At 43.4% G+C, this 20,625-nt stretch overlaps 1 protein-coding gene across 6 annotated transcripts in view; it reads left to right on the forward strand.

Annotated features, from left to right (window-relative positions):
- The window catches only part of ADIPOR2 (adiponectin receptor 2), a 100,856-nt gene extending 81,202 nt beyond the window's left edge, over positions 1-19,654 (forward strand). For all 6 annotated transcript variants that reach the window (XM_040345307.1, XM_040345305.1, XM_040345304.1 and 3 more), the window contains exons 4-8: positions 3,582-3,753; positions 8,301-8,487; positions 8,588-8,775; positions 14,064-14,257; positions 14,789-19,654. In XM_040345307.1, coding sequence (XP_040201241.1) covers positions 3,582-3,753; positions 8,301-8,487; positions 8,588-8,775; positions 14,064-14,257; positions 14,789-14,917 — 870 coding nt within the window. In that variant the 3' untranslated portion in view covers positions 14,918-19,654. The remainder of the gene's footprint in view (positions 1-3,581; positions 3,754-8,300; positions 8,488-8,587; positions 8,776-14,063; positions 14,258-14,788) is intronic.
- Positions 19,655-20,625: the final 971 nt, after the last annotated feature.

The following is a 20,625-nucleotide window of genomic DNA, read 5'->3' on the forward strand; positions in this document are numbered from 1 at the left end:
ACAGGCTGCTCTCCAAAAAAACAGTGTGGTTAAGGAGCACAATTCAATGATACTTGAACAAAAAAGAGCTGCATGGTTGAGCTGCCAGAAAAAAGCCAATGAGGCATGTCGAAGTGTTGGGCATATTGTAACCAGGCTTTTTTGTGGAACTTGTACAGTAAAGGCTTCTTTCTGGCAACTTGACCATGCAGCTCTGTTTTGTTCAAGTATCATCAAATTGTGGGTTTTTCTTTGTATCCCGAACAGTTGTGGCTGAAATATTTCTTGATCTAACTGACCTTGGCTTGGTATCAAGAGAGATCCCCACATTTTCCACTTAAAGTAATACTAAAGGCACAGGTATTTTGTTTTAAAAAATAAGAAACCTGTCATACTTTCACTGTGCATTTTTTTTTTGCACAGAGTGGCCCTGAACATCCTATTCTGGGGTCCAACTACGGCTCTCCGCTCCTCCCCGCAATAGCTAACCCCCTCTGGGAATCTCTCTCCCGAGGGGGTTAGCTTGTGGGCGCGCTCCCGTGTCATACACTCGGTGTACATAGCCGCCGAGTGTATGGCTCGGTCCGGCGCCCGCGTCATTGGATTTGATTGACAGCAGTGCGAGCCAATGGCTGCGCTACTATCAATCTATCCAATGAAGAGCCGAGAAGCCCGAGCAAAGATCGAGCGTGTTTGCGATACAGGACTTTCCAGGGCACAGGTAAGTAAAACGGGGGGCCAGTAATTGACAGATGTTTTTTCACCTTGTTTCTTTAAGGTGAAAAAGCATGAACCTTTACAACCCCTTTAAGTGATTAAACAGTACTGACTGGCATATACAAGGCTTTGGATATATTTTTATATCCTTTTCCATCTTTGTAAAGTTTCATTATCTTGTTATGCAGGTCTTTTGACTGTTCTTTTCTACCTCCTCATGGCTCAGTGTCTAGCCTGCTTGGTGCATCCATGTGAAAGCTAACAAACTCATTAACTATTGTGTCTGTACCAAGGCCAAACATTCCAGGGTATGTAACCTTTTTTTTATCTGCTCTCCTCTACTCGCGTCTGTCAGACGCGAGTGAGGAAAAGCCAATCAACGGCTCTTCCTGTTTACTTTGTGATCAGCCGACGGAGGCTCTTTACCAAAATCGGTGTAGCGGTTTGTCAGACTGACACACCACCGATCGCTGCGATGCGCGCCCCTCCCCGAGCGTGCGGCGGCTGTTATTCTGCTGGACGTCATATGACATCCAGTGAGTATAACGCAACCAGTTCCCGGACGTCAATCTGCTATTGACCGGCTGGGAAGTGATTATATATATATATATATATAAACATTTTGGCATGATCCGTTATATTTTCATTATTGATGCCATAATTTCACCATTTTTGCTAGGGTATGCAAACTTTTAAGCACACCTGTAAGGGGTGAAATGGGCAGCATTAAAGACCTGACAGAGGATTTATCCCTGCCCTTCTACACTTAATGCCTTGGCATTCGGTCTTATACGCATCTCCCTGCAATAAGGAAAGATGCCTTTGTTCTGTGCTGGGTATTTGCCAGACATTGATCTCTGTGGATGGAGGCAACAGGCCACTCGTTGGATCCTACACTGTCTGCTGGGACATCAGCAGCAGGTAACATGTAAACATTGCTCCTCGCTTTCCTTCGAGCCTCAGAGCCTCGCATCTTAAGTGACGTCAGATTCTATTTCAGCACAATGTCGCTGGTGATTACAGGCTAGAGTTCACATTTCCTGCAATCGGGATGAGAGTTTATGATGTGGTGGGGGAAGAAAGATTTCATGGAGAGGTATCCTAAGGACATACTCCATGGAGTCATAGTGAGGTTTTTTTTTTTTTCTTGAAGATGCTCCATGTGATCTCAAGAGTTAACTTGGAGCTTCCGTCTTATCCTTGGTGAGCCATGCATACTTATTGTTCATAAGGGTTTTTTTTTAACCATTTTTGGGCATCTTTAAAGACGTACTATCACCCGTGGGTTTGGATCTTTCACAGGGAACACATCTGCCATGTAAGCCATAGCCAGTCAGAATTTCAATTTATGGAAGTTTGATCAATAAAAGTGATTGCTGTTTGGTTGCTTGGGTCACCACTAATTGTACAATCCCTTTTGGATTTATTGATGGGATTTAAAGTGAAGTTTGAGATGGTCTCCCTTTGGCAGCTAAGGGTGTTTGTTTATTTTTTTCAAGCTTGGGTTACTTTAAGAATGACTTTGGGCCCTGAGCCAAAGGTAACCAGATGCCTGACCATTGCAGCTCGGGTAACTGCCTGACCTCATGCTAATAATGCATGCATGCTGTCTCTAGAGTGCATAACGGCACTGTACAGCAGAGGTCTCAAACTGGCGGCCCTCCAGCTGTTTCAAAACTACAAATCCCATCATGCCTCTGCCTGTGGGAGTCATGCTTATAACTGTCAGCCTTGTAGTTTCACAACAGCTGGAGGGCCACCAGTTTGAGACCCCTGCTGTACAGGGTTCTGCCTTTTAAGCCAGTCATAGATGGTTCAAATTAACCATGCACGGGCAGGTTGATTGTGCCCAACTTGATCGCTCAACTGGGTGCAACCAGTCTGTTGGCTTTTTCAGTTTGTCTGTGTTCTTCCAGCTGGGACGGCTCCAACCCCCCATGCCACTGCCGGGAAAACACAATAGCTCTGTGGTAGGATTCCCCCATCAACAATGACTGTGTTAATGGGGGAATCGAGCTAATTTATTTTTATTTTTTCTTCCCTGCAACCTGTGGTTACAGGAAAGAAAATTGCACCATCTGTGGCTGGCTTTAGGCCCCTTTCACACGATCGGACCGTTCAGGTCCACCTGTCAGTTTTGACGGCGGACCTGAACGGCCTCTCCATGAAGTCCTATGAAGCGTCGGGTGTCAGCGGAGACATGTCCACTGACATCCAACCCGCCAAAATCGGACGGATGGCAATACGTCCCCATCCGTCCATGGCAGATCGGGTGAGATCTGATGAAATCTCTCCATTGCAGAGAGGGACTTTTCATCCGCCGGCTCAACAGATAGATCTCCCGCTGAGCAGGCGGACTCTGTAGCGACGGAGTGCGCCTGTGTGGAAGAGGCCTTGTGGTCATAATTACTGATCAGCTGGAGGCCGGTGTCTGTACCGACATGAATTTAGGCAGTTAATAGGGCAGTAGCTGTCAGACCTTACCTCCTGACTTTTCAAATTGCCTTGTTCTTGGATTTAGCACCAATGTGAGTGAGTGAGAGACTTGTAAAGCGCAACACATGCAAACTGAATCGCCTCTGGGCGCTGTATTCATTTCATGGGTAAGGAACCCCTTGACCTCAGAAGAGATGAGTTTTAATCTTTCTCCTGAAGGCCCAGTGGTCTGACTCCAGTCGGATGGTGGTTGGTAGTGCATTCCACAGGCGAATGTATTCTATGACCTATTTTGCTGCATCCTATTGTGCCACCCATGGCACATTCCCTCGCTCAGTACATTTTAGGTGAGCTTCTGCCAACTCCCAAATGTTGAATGCATGCGTCCACCGTGGTGTGTTGCCTTAATTTCTTTTGCACCTCTTACATCTTTTCCCCCATCTATACAGGTGTGGGAGGGTCGATGGCGAGTCATCCCCCATGACGTGCTCCCTGATTGGCTGAAGGACAATGATTACCTCCTACACGGTCACCGCCCACCCATGCCTTCCTTTAGGGCGTGCTTCAAGAGCATCTTCAGGATACACACAGAGACCGGCAACATCTGGACCCATCTTCTCGGTAAGCTTAAAAAAAAAACACGCAGGGAATCGCTATCCCCCATTCATCTGTAAGATAAGGTACGTGGTGGAAGAGATTATGTCCAAAAGGAAACAAAATCATTCAGAGTGCAGCCGTCGGGCTTCTAGAAATAATTGGCCGCAAGAATGAATGTTGCCTGTTATTGGTACCCTGGCACAAATAATTTTATATCAAACACACAAGACGCTGTTTCTGCGCTCTGACGTTTCTTTTGTAGCTGCAGAAAACGCATATTTGCGCATCTCTTCTGGGTACCGCCATGTACTATTGTAGTCGCCAAGCAAGACAGACATCCTGAGTTGAAATCTGTACAGAACACACGCCCCACTGAGGTCACACTGGCTATAATTGCGTTATTAACATTTCCCTGTATTTATGGATTGATCTGCATCCTGGAAATCACATCAGTGGTGCAGTGCATATGTTCTCATCATCCTAATTCTAACTTTATCCCCTTCTCCTTCATCCATCCACAACATTATAGGATGGAGACAGAGCACCATGTGTGCCTCACCCCTCCTCTCTTGTGTAATTGTGAGTCATTGTTTTCTTAATAACACCCAACACTATGCTGTGGTATAACTACCCCTCCCTGTGCCTGTTATTTCTTCACATCCATTGTATCACGTCTCCATTTCCTAGCTTCCCACCCCATGTAAAAACCCACAATGCACTTCTGTGTGTTGTAACTGGGAAAGGCAGGTTGACTTAAAAAACATGGCAGCTGTTCAAATCAATGGGTAAGAAAAATAGGAAATGGGCAGGACAAATTCCCCAGCACTCCCCCAGCAGTACCGCACTGTTTAGTGTACTACCCTGCCTTCCTGTGCTAGATTTTACATTGATCTGAACGGCTTCTATTTTTTATTTTTTTTGCTTTGTTGTATTCGGTTATTGTTCCCTTCTTGGCCTGACCAATTCAAGTGTCTTATCTTTTTTTTTTTTTTGTTAGATAGGCGCTAACTATACCTGTTAATCCTGCCAGAAATCTTGAACTTCCTGTGCTTTCTGCCTGTTCAGAAGGAGGGGTTATGGTAATGAGAAGGAGGGATCCTAGCAATGAGGGGTTATGTGGGGAGGGGGGTGGATGAGAAAGGTCTGTGTGCTTTGTAGTCCATTGAAAATTGAAGTAGGCAGGAGTGACAGACCACTCATGCTTGGGATCTCGGAGTATGATGAGGGGAGGAGGAGTTGTGGTAATGGAAAGATGGGAAATGAGTAGGTGGACAATGAGAAGTCTGTGTTCTGTTCTGTAATCCACCAGAAGTGGGCAGGGCTGACACCACATGCTTGATGATAATTTGAAGTTGTGTTGCTATGTCGGGTAGGGGCACACTAGATTTCTGGCTTCAACACATCTTTCTGTGATTGCAGCGTGTTTAGAGGGATACTACATAGAAAAAGCTGTATGTAGCTGTATTCTAGAGATGTACTAAATATCTATTAGTTTTGACTTTAAATATAAAAACAAATGTTTTTTTTTTTTTGCTCCAAAGACTTTGGTGCTAGTTTCAGCTGTCGGACACTGCACTTAGGACCTCAGTTAACCACCATTAAGTGTCCAAACCTCTCAAGGTATAGGCAGCTCTTGCCACAGACAGGGATATTTTTGTATTTTAGGTTAAAAAAAAGACGAGAATGCCATGAAGTATGTAGTCCTTTTTGTATAAAAATGCAGAACTTTACCCATAACTTGATATAGAATGTTCAGTAGCAAGAAGCGTACATCTCACAATAATAGATTCTGCTACCAAAGTTGGTGTGCTGTCAATTGCCTGCAGCGTTGTGCCTGTTCCCTTTTGCCAGGGGGCTGCCATTTTGCTGAAGCCCAGAGCCCCTGGGCAGCAGTAAATCTTTAGGCTTGCCAGCAGATTGGCCTCTAAAAATTTGGCACAGGCAGAAAACTGGAGATCAACTGAGCATGTGCAGAGCAGTGAGAGCCCGTGTATTACTGGATTTTAAAACCATATAGGCACTTGCTTTTGTTTCACATGGCTATACCTGCAAAAGGGGCCAGCCTGAAGTCATCTAGCTGGACTTAATTTTCTGACTAAAGTGCCACTTCACTAAGGGGTTTTCTCAAAAGTAAAGCCATAACTTGTAAAATTCAACGTTGGGTTTAAAACGTAAGGCTAGATTCACAGAATGTTTCAGGTATCAAAACACCATTGGCCAGAAATGCATAACATGTTTCTAGGGCTACCTGAGACTACTACATACTTCATCAGGACAAGGTGCTATGTCCTTTTTTTTGTTTTACACAACCGGCTTCTTTTCTGTCCAGCCTTAAGTGCTGAAGAGCTTTTCTGTTTCTTAAGGCAAGTTGACTTTCCAAAAATCTTAGAAGATCCTAAAATAAGCTGTAAAACAATCCTTGTGGCCAGTCCGGTTTTTATAACTGACAATATCGGCAGCTTGATATTTACAAAGACCTTTTTTATATCCACCTCCTCTTATATTGCACACTAAACGATTGTGTGTGGATAACACCAGCCCATAGACTTCAGCCATCTGAGATCATCTCGGGCCCCTAGATGTGTCTGTGACCTATTGGCAAAGCCTATTGAAATTTTAGGGGGGGGGGGGCTGTCTCCAAACTATATTCAGACCTGTGCTGGAATTTAAAACGGTTGGATTATAGACGACACTGAGAAATGAAAAGTCCCAGCGTGCTCTACAAATCGGGAGAAAAAAAAGGGTGCAGTTGTGGGTGTAGTTGCATTGTGGAAGGGCTGAAGACTTTTTTTTATCTTGGTTGAACTGGTTATAGGCACACAAATCTGCGTTTGTGATACAGTAATTAGACACAATTGCACAAGATACATTTATTGTACAGTCCCTTGATGTGTTCAGGGTCCAGTTATGGAGAGAATAAAGGCCATCATGCCACTAATGAAGATACTTTTACAGATGTCCCCGAGTGCAACTTGCAAATTATTAATGCGTTCCTTTTTTTTTTTTTTTTTTTTAAGATGGTTCTAGATTTATTTCGGACAATATTCTTTGTTTGCATTGTAATGTCCATCTGTTTTGCCAGTGGCATGGTGGTATTTAGAAATAAGAGGAAGGGTGATGAATATGTGATGGGAGATTTAGCCTAAACAAAGGCAGCTGCTCGCCGCAGACTGTATACAAGCTGCTTCCTGAACCTCCCAGGGTTATCTGATCATCTGTACTGGTGTTAGTCTGCCCCCTACTGGCAGCATTATAGTGCTACTTCTCTGCAAAATGTTTGGTATGCTGAGTGGGGATAAGGACTGTCTTCCCAAGAGGAAACCCGCATCTTTCCTTTTTTAAAGCACTGTAAAAAAAAAGAAGCCTTCCCTTTAAAAATGACACTGGTCCAAACCAACATTTTGCTGTTCATCTTTATTTGCTTGGTTTTTCACTGTGTGTGTGTGTGTGTGTGTGTGTGTGTGTGTGTGTGTGTGTATGTATATGTATATGTATATATATATATATATATATATATATATATATATATATCAATAACAGAACAAAGCCGCGCCACAGATTTTAAAACATTAGCGATAACAAACTCTGAAAGTATGATAAAAAAATTGTCAAAGAAGTCCATATACATCATATAAAACCACTATAAGACAGTCCATGCAGGAGTGATTTTATCCCCTAAGCAACTGGACATAGATTCATGGAGGTTAATATACTGCAGGGATAGATCTTTCATTCCACACCACCAGGTGACATATAGGCAATGTAATTGAACCCTCCACCGTAATGATAAGCAGCTTACCAGAAGGCAAGCAATACGATCAGTTGGCTGTAACCCAGCCACGGCCTTTGGCTCCTCAGGGATCCCGGACGGAGCAAATTAGTCCCAGGTATACGATACCAGCCAATCCGACAGGTTCAATTAAAAATGGGAATAGAAAGAAAGGCGCACATAGCGTAACTCCATAAAGTAAACGCTTTATTTAAAAAATTTGATATACTCACAATCAGGATGATTTTAAAACCGCGTGTATAATATACAAGCAAATGCCGGCCGGCAAGTAAGGAGCCCTCCTCCTCAGCGCGGTGACGTCACTGATCAGCTGCTTATCATTACGGTGGAGGGTTCACTTACATTGCCTATATGTCACCTGGTGGTGTGGGAATGCAAGATCTATCCCTGCAGTATATTAACCTCCATGAATCTATGTCCAGTTGCTTAGGGGATAAAATCACTCCTGCATGCACTGTCTTATAGTGGTTTTATATGATGTATATGGACTTCTTTGACTATTTTTTATCATACTTTCAGAGTTTGTTATCACTAATGTTTTTATCACTAATGTTTTAAAATCTGTGGCGCGGCTTTTTTGTTATTTTATTGCCATTTGTGTATCACGGGACAAAACGCCGCAAATTTGTCTGCCTAGATGTGAATGGAGCCTAAAAGTTTTGGGCCATATAAGTGAGATCCTGAAATTCTGACTTTACCTGGAGTGTCCCTAAATGACTACAGATGATTGACGGGCTGAGATGAATCCAGCACTATAACTTGCCTTTTGTGTTTGTTGCAGGTTGTGTCTTCTTCCTATGTCTGGGTATTTTCTATATGTTTCGGCCCAACATGGCGTTCATCGCTCCGGTACAGGAAAAGGTGGTGATTGGGGTCTTTTTCCTGGGTGCCATCCTTTGCCTTTCATTCTCCTGGCTATTTCATACCGTGTACTGCCATTCGGAGGGCGTGTCCCGTGTCTTCTCAAAGTAAGTTCCAGACCCGATATGGAGAAAAAATATTGTGTAATGCTGCCTTTCCCTTTCCTGTAAAATGTACCTTTTTTGTCTTCTTTCTCTCACTCTTCAGGTTGGATTATTCTGGAATTGCACTTCTCATCATGGGCAGCTTTGTTCCGTGGCTTTACTACTCGTTTTATTGCAACCCACAGCCATGCTATATCTACCTAATCATCATCTGCGTCCTGGGGATTGCCGCCATCGTTGTATCGCAGTGGGACCTCTTTGCAACGCCTCAGTATCGTGGAGTGAGGGCTGGTAAGCACCTCGTGTTATAGAAACCACTACAAGTGTAGAACTATGAGCAAACCTTTTATTTTGGATGGAGCAAGGGAGGGTTATAACTGTCTCATTGTAGAGATTTTCGTTCACTTCCTGTCCCAAAGCCAAACTGGAAGTGAGAGGAAATCCCTGCAAATTAAGGGTATTTCTTGGGGGTCCCCCAGGTCATCAGAACTAGTGTCCCTATTGAAAGATTTCCCTTCTATTACATTTCTGGGGACAATCCAAAATGTTAGGCTTTTCTTTTACTATCGCTTTCAATGATCATGGTAAATGGGACAAATAGAGAGCGGGGGGGGGGGGGTAAAAATAAAAACCTGACAAGTGTTATAATCCCGCTCCACTTTATCCAAAACTGGAAAAAAGTTTTGCCTTTAGTTATACTTTTAAAGTTTAATGAAGATACAGGGGGACAAAAAAAAACAACCTGATGTGGTAATGGCAATAACAGACTACATGTTATGTCTTCAACAATTTTGGGGGGGGGGAAGCTATTTTTATTTTACTTTTTGCTATAATAAATATCCCACAAACATGTATAAAAAAAAAAAAGAAAAATGTCCCTCAGTTTAGGACGATACATACTCTTCTACATATTTTTGGTAAAAAAATGCCAATAAGCGTTTGGTTTGCTCAAAAGTTATAGCGTCTACGAAATAGGGGATAGTTTTATGACATTTGTATTTAGAATTTAAATTTTTTTACTAGTAATGGCGGCGATTTTTTTTTTCTTTTTTTTTTTTTTATCGTTACTGTGACGTTATGGCGGACACATCAGACACTTGTCCCCATTTTGTGACCATTGTCATTGATACAGCGATCAGTGCTATAAAAATGCACTGATTACTGTAAAAATGACAGTGAATGGGTTAACCAGTAATGGGCTAGGAAGGGGTTAAGTGTGTCCTAGGGAGTGATTCTAACTGTTGGGGGGGGGGCGTGGCTATGAGCACCACGTCACGTCACTGATCGCTGTTCTCGATGAGAGGGAACAGACGATCAGTGACATGTCACTAGGAAGAACGGGGATATGTAGTTACACTGACATCTCCCCGTTTTTCAGTTCCGTGACACAATCGTGGGACTCCGGCGGACATAGAGTCCGCGTGTCCGGAGCTTGCAGCAGGGTCACGCGTGCGGCACGACAACACGGTGGCAAATTTAAAGGGACGTACCTGTAAGCCTATTTGCCTGTCCGTGCCATTCTGTCGACGTATGTGTGTGTGTGCTGGTCCTTAAGTGGTTAAAGAAAAATAACTGAACAGCTTTGTCCAATGTTCTAGCTTTCAGCAGATTGTTGGAATCTGTCTGCCCCTCTTGTCATTCCATGAAATTCAGGGAGTCTCCACAAAAGGAAGTGAATGAAAGCCCCCCAGTGGGGACACAGAGGGCACTAAAAACATGACTTGTTCCAACTAGTCGGTCAACAACCAAAAAAAGAGAACATTTTAGGATGTTTAAACTTAACTCCGTCCTTTTACAATTGTACGGGCTCCTATTTTGTAGTGAATTTGCTTACTCTGATTTCACTGCACACTGTGGGTTCTCACAATGTGCATTGGGAGCTGCAGCAAATCAGTGCACACTTACAGTATTTATCGCGGTATAGCGCGCACCCCTAAAGTTGCCCCGAATCCTGTGGAAATTTTTTTTTTTTTGTACTTACAATTGGTGTCTTGCGCGGCGTCCATCGGCGGCCTGTCGGGTCCGTCTGCGGCTTCGGATGTCCTCTTCGTCGGGTCCGGCGTCCGTCTGCGGCTTCGGGTGTCCTTTTCGTCGGGTCCGGCGTCCTCGCATCCTCCCCGCTCGTTTCCCGCGCCGAGTTTGAATACTGCGCCGACATATACAGAGCGCAGTACACTCATGTATTGTTGGCAATGCTCAGGCAACTCTCGCGCTGACATCCTGTACGTCCAGGACGTGAGCGCGGAAGGAGCCGAGACTGCCCGAGTGTACTGCGCTCGGTATATGTCGGCGCAGTATTCAAACTCGGCGCGGGTATTGGCGTATACCGCGCACCCATGATTTTGCCCTGATTTTCAGGGCTAAAAAGTGCGCGGTATTCGCCGATAAATACGGTAATTTCCTGGCTGGAGGATATTTATCACCATCTAGCCCTTTGCACCCCAGCATGCCCCCTCTCATTCATTGGATTTCAGTTTCAATGCCATTCATGAAGGATCTGCATCACGTGGACATTGCCTTGGGCAGTCTTATGGACATCCACGCAACAAGGCATTTTGATATTTACTGAACTCTTCCCAAGGGCAAGCCAACTGCTTGCACCAGTGCTGAGGGCTCTTGAGAGGCGTGCTGAGGGCTCTTGAGAGGCGTACTGAGGAGGGGGCTGGAATGTTTTCAGGATACTATATACAGACACCCTACTGGCCCCTCCCACCAGTCATGATCTGCCTACAATATATAGACGCACAGAGCCCCAGTGATGACACTACTAGGTCTACAATACGGTCTGTAATGAAAAGGATAGGTGTTTAAAAATGTAATTAGCACATTGATAAGGTAGGGGAAAATCAGGGAAGGAAAAATCTAAGCCAGAGTCCTAAAGAAATATAAGTTGTAACTCCACCCCTAAATTCTATAATAAACCTGTTATTTTTACATAAGGAAGCCGTTGCCTGTACTTCTCAGGCTGTCTTTTTGACTATAGTCCTAGCTGCTGAACTTAATCCCCAGAGAAGCGTGCACTGGCCTGTCAGGGAGGATCTGGGAGATGTTGTTGGGTCAGACGGCGGCTTTTGAGATTTGTAATTGGAGTGTTTTCATCATCTTGGCTCTGCGGTGTAATCTCCTACCCTCCATGCCATCCAATACTTCCTGCTGGGATCTAACTCCTCATACCGCTAATACTCGGCGTGTAAATCTCGCTCTACCAGACTCCAAGAATCATTTCAGAAATGTTTGTAATGTCAGTCAGCAGTGATATAGAAGAAGTGATGTTCAATGCATAATTTCATTGGGAAATATTCCCTGCATTACGGAGTCAGAGGGGCAACACCACAGTCCTCTTAAATTAAAGTGCTGCCCCACTTTTGTGTTAAACTCCAGTCAGTACATACGCAAGTTTTCAACAATTTAATTAGTTCATCTTAAAGCTGAATTTTAGCCAAAAGGAATATAATCTTATTAGCAATGTATGTTCCTTTGTACCAAAACACTCTTCCTTTCTTACTGCAGTCCATTTACAGTTCTGTTCCACCAAAGAGGTCCCCTTTGCCCCCTCTGGTTGTATATCCTCCTATCTGTTTGCTGAAGGAGACCTGTAACATCACCTTCTTCCGGCGGGTACAATTGCACCACTTCCGGCCATGACCTGCCCACAGTCGGTGAACAGGCCTAAATAACACTGGCGTGCATGCCCAGCACATCGGTAGGTTCCCTTCGAATTAAGGGAAGCTGTCGCATGCAAAAGAAATGGCTCAAAAACAAAGACATTGTTTCAAGCTGAACTCCAGGATTAGCGCCGCTATTTTTAGCAGTGGCGGTAAAGCGGCTCTATACTGTCGGAATTGCGGCGCTATTAACCCCCGCTAGCGTCCGAAAAAGGGTCAATACTGCGGTATCCCATTGTTTTCAATGGGAAGGAGCGGTATACACACCGCTTCAAAGATGCCGCTTGCAGGAGATTTTTTTTCCCCTCGGGCTTTCACATTGAGAATGCTGGGGCAGGAGTATTTCAGGCGTTATTTATGCGCTATTTATAACACCTGAAATACGCCTCAGTGTGAAAGGGGCCTTAAAGTGAAAGTAAAAGCTAATACCGTTTCCGTAAAATTGTTGCTTCTCCACTCTCATACCCATATTGCCTACTGTTTGCAAAAGCACTCTGTGTGTCCCCCCCCCCCCCCCCCCCCCCCCCCAATGTCGGTTCAGTCGTGTGATCTGTGAGCCATGACTTGACAACAGGGCTAAATTCCCAGAGCCTTGCTGTCTTCCACCAGCCTCCATTGCCCCTCAGTTGTCAGCGCTCCCACCCATCCGCTGCACTGAAACAGGGGGGCCAGAGTTCACAGATTACATGACCACACTGAAGCAAATTAAGCCTAAATTGCATTGGCTTTTCTTTTTAAATTCAAAGGCCCAGATTCTCAAAGGGCTTACGACGGCGCAACGCCATGTACGCCGTCGTAAGTCCTAATCTGAGCCGTCGTATCTATGCGACTGATTCTTAGAATCAGTTACGCATAGATATCCATTAGATCCGACAGTTGTAAGGCTCTTACGCTGTCGGATCTTAAATGCAATTTCTTTTTTGCCGCTAGGTGTCGCCTCAGTTGTTTTCCCCGTCGAGTATGCAAATTGGCTAGATACATGAATTCCCAAACGTACGTGCGGTCGACGCAGTGCAGTTACGAAGTTTACGTTAGGTTTGCGTAAAGTTGCCCCTGCTATATGAGGGGCAACCAATGTTAAGTATGGCCGTCGTAAGTCGTCCGTGAATGGGGCTGGACGCTATTTACGTTCACGTCGAAACCAATGACATCCTTGGGACGTCATTTGGAGCAATGCACCCTGGGATATTTTCCGGACGGCGCATGCGCAGTACGTTCGGCGCGGGAACGCGCTTAATTTAAATGCTCCATGCCCCCTACCCGGCTAATTTGAATTAGGCGGGCTTGCGCCGGGTGATTTATGCTACGCCGCCGCAACTTTACAGGCAAGTTCTTTGTGAATAAAGCACTTGCCTGTAAAACTTGCGGCGGCGTTACGTAAATGAGATACGTTTCGCCCACAGAGTTTTACGCCCATCTACGAGAATCTGGGCCAAAGTGTTTTTATTGTCAAAAGGTGAAAAGTGGCCATGATCCTGAAATTCAACTTGTAAAGTGACCACACAAGGTATTTTCCTTCCCTTATATGACCACACAGTCTTTTTTTCTCTAGCATAGCTTGTTTATAGGGCAACCATAGCAAGAAATATTTGCTGCCAATAGCAACAGATAATACAGAGGGAACTCGGAAATACAAAGTGCTGCGGCAATGCCACTGGGGGACTTGGTGTTTTCCTTTTTTGCCTATAGAGCCACTTAAACAGCGGTACTGCAATCCCCCTTATACTTCTCTATTATAACATGGCTTGTGAGTGTGTGCACATCTGTAGCAATACATTATGACTCAGAACCAGTTCAAGTTTTTATTTATTTTTTTCCCCACTGCTTTGAGTGCTGAGGATTTTTCGTTTTTGCTCATTCGTATGCTTGTCACATGATCTGGTTACATGCCTATTCTTATGTCTTCCTCTGCAGGTGTGTTTGTGGGTCTGGGCCTCAGCGGGATCATCCCCACGTTGCACTTTGTCATCGCCGAGGGATTCCTGAAAGCCGCTACCATGGGCCAGATTGGCTGGTTGATTCTTATGGCGAGCCTGTACATCACAGGGGCTGCCCTGTATGCTGCACGCATTCCCGAACGATTCTTCCCTGGAAAGTGTGATATCTGGGTAAGAGCTGCAGACCATGGAAGTGTCGTTTATTGGCTACTACAGATTGAAATGTTTTCATTTTACCTGAAGTAATTCTTCATATTTTTACATTTACACCTACAGTATATAATTGTGACTACTTTTAGTCTCTAAATATAGTCTTTGCTGTTAGCTGGAGATTTATCTTCACTTCCTGTCTAGTGAAATCATTGTTGCTGGAACAGGAATCAAGGGTAAAGCCCTCTAACATTGCATGAGATGGCAGTAAAAAAAAAAAAACCTGAAAGAGGTTTTAGCCTTTGCCCTACTCCCTTTTTTTTTTTTTTTTCTTTCTTTCTAGACCTACACTTTAAGACCAAACTATTTTTAAAGTTTTGGGATGAAGGCATATGACTTGGAAATCAACTGCTCATGATGGCAGTCGTGCACAGTGCAGCTGTCAGCAGCCATGGAAAAGATGATGTTCATACAGGGAATTCTATAGACAGCTATTTTAAATAACCAAAGATAGTTCTAATCTAACCCTTTAACTTTCTTCTCTCTTCACAGTTTCACTCCCACCAGCTGTTCCATGTGTTCGTCGTGGCTGGAGCTTTCGTCCACCTACACGGAGTCTCCAACCTCCAGGAATTCCGCTTCACAGTGGGTGGCGGTTGTGCAGCCCAGGAGGTGCTGTAGGAACCTGCCGCCATGAAGGGGGGAATGCAATACAGTCCACGAACAACCTACCACACAGCAGTGGGAGAGCAGTTTCTCACTCAGCTGTGCAAAGGAGCAAAGGTGAAATGGAGGCAGACGCACAAATGCCCAGACAAACTGTGGAACTAAACCATCTTACCTCAAACATACAGCACCGAGTGTATGAAGTTTAATTTATTCCTGGGGAGCGGGTCGCATCTCTTTTACCCTTTCCGATTTGGCGGGGAGGGGGGGGTTATGGTCTCTCCACACTGACGCGGTTTAAATTATACTCTGCAGCTTGAGCTTCCGACCGAAAGATTCTTGCGTGTCTCGTGGTCAAATGTCCAAACATCTATTTATTTTTGTAACTACTTCTTCTGGAACGGGGTGGGGGTCTTTAATAATTTTATTATGTTTGTTTTTAACCTCTGGTAAGGTTCTCGATTTGTATTCATGGTGGTGTTTCTGTTCTGTGATAATTTCTGGGAAGACTTGCAAGTGATGGTCTGCAGATCTGTGCAAATAAAACATACAAAAATTTCTAATTTTCTCTTTAAAATGTTTCTAGACTTTTTCAGAAATAGATGTGACAAGTTTTAAAGACAAAATTACAAAACTTCTGTTTATGTTTTAAGGATTATTTGTACCGTTCACTGTTTCATGGACATGTTTTGCACAAGCGTGGCGCAGGGTGTGCTGGTGATTGGCGGATTGTGGGAGTCCATCCTGAGACAAAGCACAGTTGCTGTCTTGGGGGAATTTGTTGGGTCTTACTCTATAAATGGATAAAATAAGAAGACCATGGAAGGGTTTTCATTTTAATGGAGGCCTAGGATGTGACCCCATAGCGGGACCACATTTACCACAAACAAAAGGCTTCCTAAAATATCTTACACATTGGATGTGGAGCAAAAAACTTGTGGCTGCACAGGGTACGTTGGTGGGTTTTTCACTATAAACTGATAAAGTAAATATAGCTTATTTAAAAAAAAAAAGAACTTGGGACAAAAACTCTTTGGGGACCCAGTGTGGACCCATTGCAGAGCCACAGCCAGTGATAACAAATAGATCCTCAGTGGATGTGTAGGAAGAAATGGGGCACAGTGTTGAGCAGTCATGTTGAATCCTCTTCTCTATAACACATGGATGTGAATACATTTTTGGTTTCATATTCAAATCTAACTTGAGGCAAAGAGTTAAGTGATGTGATTAGTGATTTTTTTTTTTTTATCCATGTGTTTGTTTTTTTGCATGCTCCCTTTGGCAAAAAAATGAGCTGTGGGGTAAGCCTGAGTATAAATCCAGTTTCCCACCTGCATGCCGTTTTGTTCATATCTGGACATTTAGCCATCATTAAGGTCTACATCAATAAGACTTGGGGACATTTAAAAAAAAAAAAAAAAAAAACTTTTACAGGCCAAGACTCGAACAGCTATTGGGCTTCAGTTCATTTAAAAGTGGGCTATCATACGATATAAAGAACACAGACTTTATAAAAGAAATGCACAGTGTTCAGGGAGAAATAAAATGCAAGATTTTCAGTCTGGTGTTTTTATGGCCTCTGTTAATTTCAGGTTAGTCCCCCCTCGACTAGAATTCTTCCTCTTTTTAGTAGGGGGCACTATTACCTATCACTAATTAAAATATATATACTCTCACAGCAGGAGACTGGCACCTGTTGTGCACAGCAGTTGGCAAGCCATGGATGGTTCTGGATCCAGTGGTAGTACATACCCAAAGGTTATCTAAAAAGAAAAATTCTAATTCAAACACTTACCTGTAGAGTAAAGGGTACATGCTTACATTTTCTGCTGCTGTTACCGATCAGTGTTAAGTGTGTACCTCCTTCTGCCCTCACGTCACTGCAGGAGAGAGTAGGGATATGGGATCAGAGGAAGAAACTAGTGAGAGCTGTGGGGGACAGTGGAGATGAACACTCCCAGAAATGTCAGTTTCCCAGTGTAATTGGGGTAACCAGTTCTGCACAGAACAGGGTAAAAATGTACCATTTTTACAGGTACAGTATGTGTTTGGCCAGGAACTCTTTAAATGTTAAATATATATACTCCTCCCCCCCCCCTTTTTTTTTTTTAAGGATTTTGTAGTTAAATCATCTGTTAAATGCAGACTGAACAAATAACACGATGCCCCTTCTTGCTAAGATGTTAGAAGTTAGATAAGTGTTGCCTTTAACACCAGATTCTTGTCTGTGCTGCACCAGGGAAGGAAAAGGAGGCTGCGGTTGGAATTGCTAGCAATGGCATTTGTTTCTTAGAATATTTGATGGACCAGTCTTTGTATTAGGCAGTGTAGGGAGATGTTTACAAGCGTTTAGGATTATGTCGTCAGTTGCATCTGGATTGCTCTGCGCATGTTTCTGTTCTACATTGTATTATAATATCAGTATTGATTTATAGCAATCGATTCTGTAGGACAGTGGTCTCCAAACTGCGGCCCTGGGGCCAGATGTGGCCCTTTGCCTGCCTTTATCCAGCCCTTGGTGCACTATTCCTCTTACTGTAATGAGGCACTTTTCGTCCAACTGACACCCAACAGCGAGGTATCATTTCCCCCCCTGACACCAATAATAGGGCATTATTCCTCCCCATGATACCAACGATGGGGCACTATTTCTTCCCCCAATACCAAATATGGTGATGTTTATGCCCACTGATGGCAGGAACATTTCCACTACTACTGGCCACTTGCTGGCCCCCCTAAAGTCTGAAGAACAATAAACTGGCCCTTTGTTTATAAAGTTTGGAGACCCCTGCTGTAGGAGATAGAGGTGGGGCCTTTGCAACTGTGGTGTGCATTTCCTAGTGCAGTTGGCTACAGCTTAACTGTTCATGGGGTTACTTAGAAGTTAAATTATACCTTCCCATTCACGTGCCACATTTTTAGGTATCCCAATAGTGAGGGTGATGGTTTAATTTCTGACACCACATGGGCAGTTGTCATAGATCAAGATATTCCTATAATATTCTTTAGAACAGTAAATGTGATTTTTGACACTATTAAAAGTATCTGGACCAAGTGTGATGCCAGTTGGGTGTCTTGACCCAAGTGTTTTTTTCCCAAAAGTGTAATGGAGAAGGGTTTGATCTTCAGTCTGTAATATTAGTGCCTGTATCTCAACTGGGGAGATTTTTCTGTTGTGTATCAATGGGAAGGAAAGTGATGGGGCACATAGACAGCAATGTGACCCTCTGGGAGGACCAGCAGTCGGTAGGACAAGAAGCAAGAAGAAATTTCATCAGGGACAAAATTCTGGTAGATTTGACCTGTTCTACAACTAAAGACAATAACTGGATTTCCACTTTCATAACTAGTTATTTTGGCAACTTCTACATTGATAGAGATGTTGGAAGGAGCAAGTGAGAAGCTTTGTCTGTCCATTAGTACCTACGTTGGCATCAACTGACAATACAGCCTTGGACCTCACTGATAAAAGAATACCATCTCTTGGCCACAGAAGGTGGATCTTGCTTCTGCTTCCCCCACACTTTGACATACTCATCCCACCTCCAGTCCTAATTTATGCATTTTTTAAGTTCATTAAAACTTTTAGAATAAGATTTTATTCTGAGTTTCTCACATAGAATTGCAGTCCTCTTCCCCCATCCTTATGTACATTTCTTCCTCGTTTTCTTCTCAACACAAATCTTGGCGCTCCTGTGCGTTTTACTGAAGGCAGTTGGCTTTGGATTTCGGTATCGAGGAGCCAGGCGCTGTCTGGTATCTGCTGCGTCTGAAGTTCAGGTTCACCATTAGAGTTGTGGTTAAGGGCTCGTTCATGTCTGCAAATGTAACACATATTTGTCGCCGGTGTAAACTGATGCTTGTAGTTTTCCGTTTTAAACACACTAAACTGCAGCTCATGGATGTGAAGCCACATAGAAATTAGTGGAATTTCTATCTTAATGTTTTGCTGAAGCAAAATGGGACAGGTTTGAGTAGACATAGTGTTGTGCAATTATAATTACATAGATTATATGAATTTTTTTTTTTTTTTTGTACACTTCTGCTACTTTATCTAAACCCATTGTCCTTTCTGGTTAGTCTTTTTCTGTGCTTTTCTTCCATGTCTTTGTACCCTCCAGCTGAGGTTTTTTTTCCCACTGTTGGGATAACACAAGATGGCTTTAGAGAGCCAAAGACCATGGGGAACAAATCACTTGGGCTCGAAGATATTTGATTAAATAAAAGAAAAGTCATAAGTTGTGTTTTAGAAAAAATTGCAGGACATTGTATACAAAGAAATAGCCTAAAGTCATCTGATGGGGGTGGAAACGTTTTAATGTTTGATTTCATGACATCTACTTGAATGCTCTGCATACAGAAAATGTTCCTTTTAAATGCTAGGATAAGTCCAAGACCTCCACAGATCAATGTGTTGCAGCAGATCCTGCCTTGTTCAGCACACCTCCCCGAGATGCTGGCCCATTTTACATCTTGATTGCCTTACCTGTCTCAGCTCTCATGTGAGGGAAGGAGCATCGGCCAGATCTGCCCCATACGCCCCCGTTCAATATAGGCTGTCACCTGTTCACTCCCTGCTTCAGTCCTCAGTACTATGTGGCCTTGTTAATAATCTTAATGTTTCTATGGTTTACTGTGAGACGCAGCAAAGCACACTGAGGGGGTGAAAGGCGATTTAGGGGTCTAATTCTCATTTCTCGCTGTAATATTCACTTTCTGGTAAATAAAGAAAAAAAAAGCATTTTAACATTGTATTGGTCTTGGCTCTTCTTAATATTTCAGAATTCTTCCTGTATGATTCGTTGTGTGGTGAGGTTCACAGGAGAATAGGTTGAACTTCTATAAATGAAAACGCACCAATTCCTTAAAGCAGAATTAAGCTCAAAACCCAAAATGTTATTTATTGCAGCATACCAATTATTAGATGTGGTGGCTGCATTTAGTTTTCTTTTCACCTGCTTTCTTCTCCCTGGCCAGATCTCCGGGTGAAAACGGAAACGTACCTCCCTGTATTCTACAGATCCTACTCCTGGATGAATGGGCACAAGAGGCAGAGCAGACCATAGTATTGTCAGTGAGGGGGAGAAAAGTGTGTGTGTGTGTGTTTTTTTTTTTTTTTAAACCATGCTTGTTGGATAAAAATAGAAGAAAAGAGCCTAAAAAGGAAACAAATGCAGCCCTCGCATCTAAGAATTGGGTAATGGCAATTTAATGTTTGCTTTGGTATTTTTTTTGCCTCATGCACACTTGAGCTCAAAAATGCTTTTACAGCCATTTCTCTGCCTCTAAAACTTCCCTCTGTTAACCCATTATGTGTCCTTGCACACTATAGGCATTTGGAGGCAGAAAAAAAAAAACCCTTGCTTGTGCATTCCAGAGGAGAATTTGGGCAGAAAAATACCTGATGCATGTTAACGCTATGAGGTTTTTTATTTCAATGGCCAGAATACATTTTTATAGTCTAGTCAATGAAATGAAACGTTATTCAAAAAAGGGCCCCAGTGGGCATGAACCTTAAGGTCCCTTTCACATTTGTGCGACTTGGGACTGCAAATTGCATGACAAGATGTACCTCAGGATTTCCAATGAGTACAGTTAATATATCTGTGCGACTTTCAAGTCGCAGCGACTGCAAAGTATTCCCTGCGCTACTCTGATTTGACTTGATTGCCTTGGATCAAGATTATGCAGATATTGCTTCAAGTCGTGTGACTTTCGGGTCA

This window comes from Rana temporaria, chromosome 3 (genome assembly GCF_905171775.1).
Source record: "Rana temporaria chromosome 3, aRanTem1.1, whole genome shotgun sequence".
Lineage (NCBI taxonomy): Eukaryota > Metazoa > Chordata > Amphibia > Anura > Ranidae > Rana > Rana temporaria.